The sequence below is a fragment of the Myotis brandtii genome, unplaced genomic scaffold, assembly GCF_000412655.1.
Source record: "Myotis brandtii unplaced genomic scaffold, ASM41265v1 scaffold248, whole genome shotgun sequence".
In the NCBI taxonomy this organism is placed as follows: Eukaryota; Metazoa; Chordata; class Mammalia; order Chiroptera; family Vespertilionidae; genus Myotis; species Myotis brandtii.
Window position 1 is genome coordinate 2,494,432 of NW_005359397.1, and position 5,340 is coordinate 2,499,771.

The following is a 5,340-nucleotide window of genomic DNA, read 5'->3' on the forward strand; positions in this document are numbered from 1 at the left end:
TGTGCTGACCACCAGGGGGTGGCGTGGAACATGGCGGGGGACCAGTGGTGGCAGCAGGGCCCTGAGGGAGCGAGGGAAGGAGGGGGGGGGGAGGCAGGCACTGTGAGTTCAATCACTCGCTATGACGTGTGCTGACCACCAGGGGGTGGCGTGGAACATGGCGGGTGACCAGTGGTGGCAGCAGGGCCCTGAGGGAGCGAGGGAAGGAGGAGGTGGGGAGGCAGGGAATCTGATTAGCCCTGATTGCTGACCAGGCTAGGGACCCTACCAGTGCACAAATTTCATGCACTGGGCCTCTAGTTTGATTATAACACTTTTTATTGAAGGGAGTTTTAAAGTCAAGAAACGCCTACATGCCTTCTTGCTGTAAAAGTTTTAGGCAACATAGATGTTGATACACAAAATGGGAGAATTCCCCCTCCTTCTTCCTCCATGTGTATCATCCTGTTCAGGCATCATACATAGAGCCAGTAAGCAGAGGGGCCCAGAATGGAACCAGGCCTGTCAGACCCCAGAGCACATGCTCCTCATTCTCAGGGTCACTCCCTCTGCCGGCTTCTGATTCCAGAGGAGTATGGGTCCCTGTGGGAATTTGCCAACGCAGGGCTGGCTGGGGATTCTCCGAGCATTAGCCCACTCCAGGTGTGTTTGGGGACATCCCTGCCTGAGTGTGCCCATGAGCAGCCATGCCACAGCAGGTGTGGGAGCCTCCAGCCAAAGCCAAGGGTGGGCTCTCCGAGTCCCCTACTCCATGGCCCTCTTTAGGGGCCAAATGGCCCCTCTCTTCCCACCAAACTAGTGCTTCAGTTCCAAGTTCAACAAATATGTATTGGCAACTCCGTGTGCGGTGCCGGGACAAGGAAGATGCCACAGGGACTGGCGGGCTCTGCCTCTGCCGGCAGCCCCGTGCTCCCGCTAAGACGCGATTCTCTCCGACCAGGTCTCCTCTTTCTTGGTCGCCCAGGTGCGAAACCTGAACGACAGCAGTAGCAGGCGCCCCCAGCTCTGCGACGCGGGCCTCAAAACCTGGCTGCGAAGGTCACACGCAGACAGGGACAAGGCGGGGGATGGCCCCGAGGCGGTGAGTGCCCGCTCACACCCCAACCCCAGATGCGGGGAGAAAGAGGCGGCGGGAGGGCACCTAGCGCTCCCGCATCCTCCGGGTATTCTCTGCCATTGCGCTTCCGGTTGCAGCCACCAGGGGTCGCGCAGGCCCCACCGCAGAGTGAGAAGCAGGTGTCTTAGAAACCGGGGAGATGACAGCGCTGAGGATAGGGAAATGGCGTGGTGCAGGGACTTCTAGAAGCTGTCTTCCTTGCCCCATTTTAGGCAGCCCTTTGTGTGCCTGGCGGAGGGTTGGGAAAGTGGGAGTCGCTTTGCGGGGTGTGGGGTGATTTGGACCAGGAAGGGGTAATAGAAGGAAAGGGCTTTCCAAGAATATTGAGTGCTCCTGGGAGGAATCCTGAACAGGTTCCTTATTAGAGTCCCAAACAGAGAAATTGACCTGTGTCGCGCTGTGCATGATGTGCATGGGGGATGAGTATTTTATAAACCAATGTGCGTGTGTTCGTAGGTGCATTTCATGCCCTCCTGTTGTGTGTATCAGTATGAATGCATCTACACGCATGTTTCTGTGCCTGTGTCTGTGTATGCACACTGTAGGGGCGTCATGTATGTGGACAAGGTATGATCTGTGAGTAAGCGACTGGTGTATATGTGTACGTGAGCATCTTTTATTTTTAGTGTGGGTATTTGTGTAAGTGCATGTGTGTGCATATTTATGTGCACACATTTGAATTCCAGGTATGCATGTGTGTGCCCATGCCTATGGAGCTTTCTCTCTCTGCAGACTCCCACAGTGGCAAAGATCCAGGTGGCCTGGCTTATCAAAGATACCCTGGAGGTGCCCCTGACCCCCAGCACCAAAGTGGCTCATGTCCTCAGGCAGTTCACAGGGCGCCTCAGCCCTGGTTTACAGGGTCAAGAGGGCAATGAGGACAAGGACAGCCTCCTCCCACGGTAAGGGGCACCTCCCCAAGACAGGAGCCTCTCTCCGGCAAGGAGCAGGGAGCAATTCCGAGGAGGGGTCCCCGCTCAGAGCCGAAGGCCAGCAGGGGAGTTGCACAGGCTGTTGACCTTTCCCTTTCTGGGGTGGTCAGAACTGGGTTCTCCAACCTTCTCAGAGAGCCTCTTGGCTTCAAATAAAGTGATAATAGCATTCATTTATTCCGTTTAACAGGTATTTCATGAATGGCTGCTATAGACCAGGTACCCTGTGGAATGCTAGAATCACAGTGAAAAGAGCAGTCAGGGGCCCTGGACTTACAAGTTCATAGCCCTGTGGAAGAGATAGACATGTGTCAAATAGCCACAAAGTCAAAATCAGGCAGTTCACAGGGCAGGTCACAAACTGTATTCCGTTTTATAGGAAATACAGGGAACAATGTGAATGTAAGACAAGGCACTTGGTATAGTCTGGGGAATGAGGTAAGACTTCCAGACACAGAAAATTGCATGTGCAAAGGTCCTGAGGCAGCGTGGCCAAAGAGCTGAAAGAGGATCAGAGGGGCTGATATGCAACTATCATTCCAGGATGCAAGGAACAGCTTGAGCTCAGATGCCTCCATGATGGACCTAGCAGTGTCAGTCATTAGCAAGTGTCTAGTCCAGTTCTTGGACTAGTCCATTTTCTCCTTGTACAGATGGGAAAACCAAGGCCCAGAGAGGGGAAGAGGCTTGCCCAGAGCCACAGGCAAATTGGGAACAGATTGTGGAATTGAATTCATATGGTAATTACATACTTATATGATAACTATAATTATCATACATAATCACACAATATTCACAATTCATTTTAACTCAGAATTTGCCCCTCACAGCAGGCTCCTGTCCCCACATGTCACTCCTCATCCTGCCACTCTCATAGCTTCCATTCTGATACCCAGCAGGTAGGGGCCTTGTGGTGGGGGACCCATGACCATCCCTCCCCAAGTGCCGTCCACCTGCCTCTTCCATGTCTCTGGAGCTGGGCTCCTTCGTGGCTCCAGCTTTCTCAGGAAGGCCCTTATGTCTCATCTCCCAGCTGGGACCAAATATTAGTGAGGACTGCCCCTCCCAGGCCTGAGGTCTGGAAGCAGTTGCTGGTCCTGCAGCCTCGAGCAGAAGAGGTCGGTGAGTCTCTCCTCTCTGTCTTGCAGCAGCAGGTTGAGGAAGTCAGCCGACATCGTCCTTTGCGAAGTTGGAGGGAATCTCAGTAAGTTCCCAGTGGGGAGTGGGTCTGAGCCCAGGCCCCTGCAGCTCTCCGACCATCAGGGCTCACTGGGCCCCTCTCGGGGAGGCCAGAGTCCACCTTGGGTTGAGCCTTTCCCTCAGGCCTCTGTCTCCCAGGAAACCAGGTAAAACCCTGCTGTGAGGTTAAAGGTCAGCTTGTGGCCATGCCTTAGGATTCCATCTTGGAGTTTGGAGTATGGCCTGGAGTGACCTCTGGCTTGGAGAGGGCAGGATTTTTTGCCTAGTGCCGTGCTTTTCAGCACCACTGCTCTGGGCCTGTGGCCATGGATGCCTTAAGGCAGTGGTTCTCAACCTTCCTAATGCCACAACCATTTAATACAGTTCCTCATGTTGTGGTGACCCCCAACCATAAAATTATTTTCGTTGCTACTTCAGAACTGTAATTTTGCTACTGTTATGAATCGTAATGTAAATATCTGATATGCAGGATGTATTTTCATTGTTACAAATTGAACATAATTAAAGCATAGAGATTAATCACAAAAACAATATGTAATTATATATGTGTTTTCCAATGGTCTTAAGCGACACCTGCGAAAGGGTCGTTCGACCCCCAAAGGGGTCGCAGCCCACAGGTTGAGAACCGCTGCCTTAAGGAATTCTGCAAACACATATCCAGCTCTGAGGGGCCCCTGGCTCTGTGGGAACCAAGAAGGGCAGCTGTCCTCAGCTGCTTCTTTAGAGCAGCGACTCTCAAACTTTAAGGGTGTGTCAGATTCACCGCAGGCTGATAAGACTCAGGTGGCTGGGCCCTGAGAATCTGCATTTTAACAAGTTTCCAGGAGCTACTGATGCTGCCGGTGCAGGGACCGCAGTTGAGAGCCACGAGGCTTTGGGAGTAGTCAAGCATTGAGGGGGTGCTCTTTAGAAGAGCCTTGCAACGGCAGGAAGGAGGAGAAGGGTTGAAGTCTAGCCTTGGCCACAAGTCAAGCATTGAGGGGGTGCTCTTTAGGAAGAGCCTTGCAACGGCGGGAAGGAGGAGAAGGGTTGAAGTCTAGCCTTGGCCACAAGGGGGCTCTGGAGCGCCAACTGCATCAGCGTAGGGGTAGGGAGGGTGGTCGTCCTACCTCAGTGTCAGTCAGTCTTTGGCCATAATCCCGCCCCACCCCCAGGCATCTGACGTCAGCGGAGGGCAATTCTGAGCCAGGGGTAGCTGGGAGCCACAGCAGCCAAGGTTCACACAGGTGCGAGGGCGGAACCTGGCCCGGTGAGGAGCTTCGGGTGGGCCAGCAGCATCTTCCACCAACACCACCTCAACCTCCTTGTCCCTGCTTCCCACAGGTGAGCATCGCCTGGACCCAGACGCCTACCTCTTAGATCTGTACCGCGCCAACCCCTATGGCGAGTGGGTCATTAAACAGAGCCCCACCTAAGCCGGGACGGTACGGAGCAGCCCTGGGTGCCACAGCCCGCCGCCCCGCCCCCATGCGGTGTAGTCAGCGCGGGAGCACAGCTGCTGAGGGGAGGTCTAGCTCCTCCTCCAGGCGTCTTCTCTGCAGCGCCCCTCAGGTCCTGGAAGGGCTCTGGCTGGCCGGCTCCTCCGCCAGAGCCCTGGGGGGATGCTTTCAAGTAGCCCTACAGCGAATGGGGGGCAGCTGGCGAGCTCTGTGGCCTTGGCCAGCCCCTTGCACTCTCTGAGCCCCCTGGAAAGTTGAAGGGGGTTGGGCCTCAGGCAGTGCGGGGCTGACACTGTGGCCAAGAACAGCCCCCAGAGAACTGGAAAGAGAAAAACTGCCCTTCACAGCTCTCAATGTAGCTTTGCACAAGCTTGTGATTTTATAATGATATTTAAATTCTGTTGGAACATTAAAGGCACAAGTTAAATGTCACTTTTACTTTGTTCAAGTTTTTTTCTCCCCAGCCCCGCTCTCATGGCTGTTATTCTGGCAGTAAGTTAACATGGGAGCTTAGGGAGGAGGATGCCTTGTTTCTCAACGTGGTCTGGCCACACCTTGAACCTGCAGCCACCTGGAGGGGCTGGAGGAGAACTCAGAAGGGGGAGGGATGGAGTCATGACAACAGTTGTTGAAGAGGGGGGGGGGGGGGGGG

The 5,340-nt window shown here is 54.3% G+C and overlaps 1 protein-coding gene and 1 long non-coding RNA gene across 4 annotated transcripts in view; one reads left to right on the forward strand and one right to left on the reverse strand.

Moving 5' to 3' along the window:
• The window catches only part of ARHGAP40 (Rho GTPase activating protein 40), a 31,496-nt gene extending 26,376 nt beyond the window's left edge, over nucleotides 1-5,120 (forward strand). Inside the window, exons 12-15 of one of the 3 annotated variants that reach the window (XR_001362349.1) lie at nucleotides 941-1,081; nucleotides 1,850-2,019; nucleotides 2,593-2,789; nucleotides 3,201-3,258. Coding sequence is in view for 2 of the 3 variants with exons in the window: in XM_014540607.1 (XP_014396093.1) it covers nucleotides 941-1,081; nucleotides 1,850-2,019; nucleotides 3,198-3,253; nucleotides 4,573-4,664 (459 nt within the window). In the remaining variant the exon portion in view is untranslated. Of the gene's footprint in view, nucleotides 1-940; nucleotides 1,082-1,849; nucleotides 2,020-2,592; nucleotides 2,790-3,197; nucleotides 3,259-4,572 lie in introns of those variants that run through there. The other 2 variants (XM_014540607.1, XM_014540608.1) reach the window with 2 other exon arrangements.
• Nucleotides 1-5,340, reverse strand: part of LOC102244629 — a 71,953-nt gene that overhangs the window by 17,020 nt on the left and 49,593 nt on the right. The window lies entirely within an intron of this gene.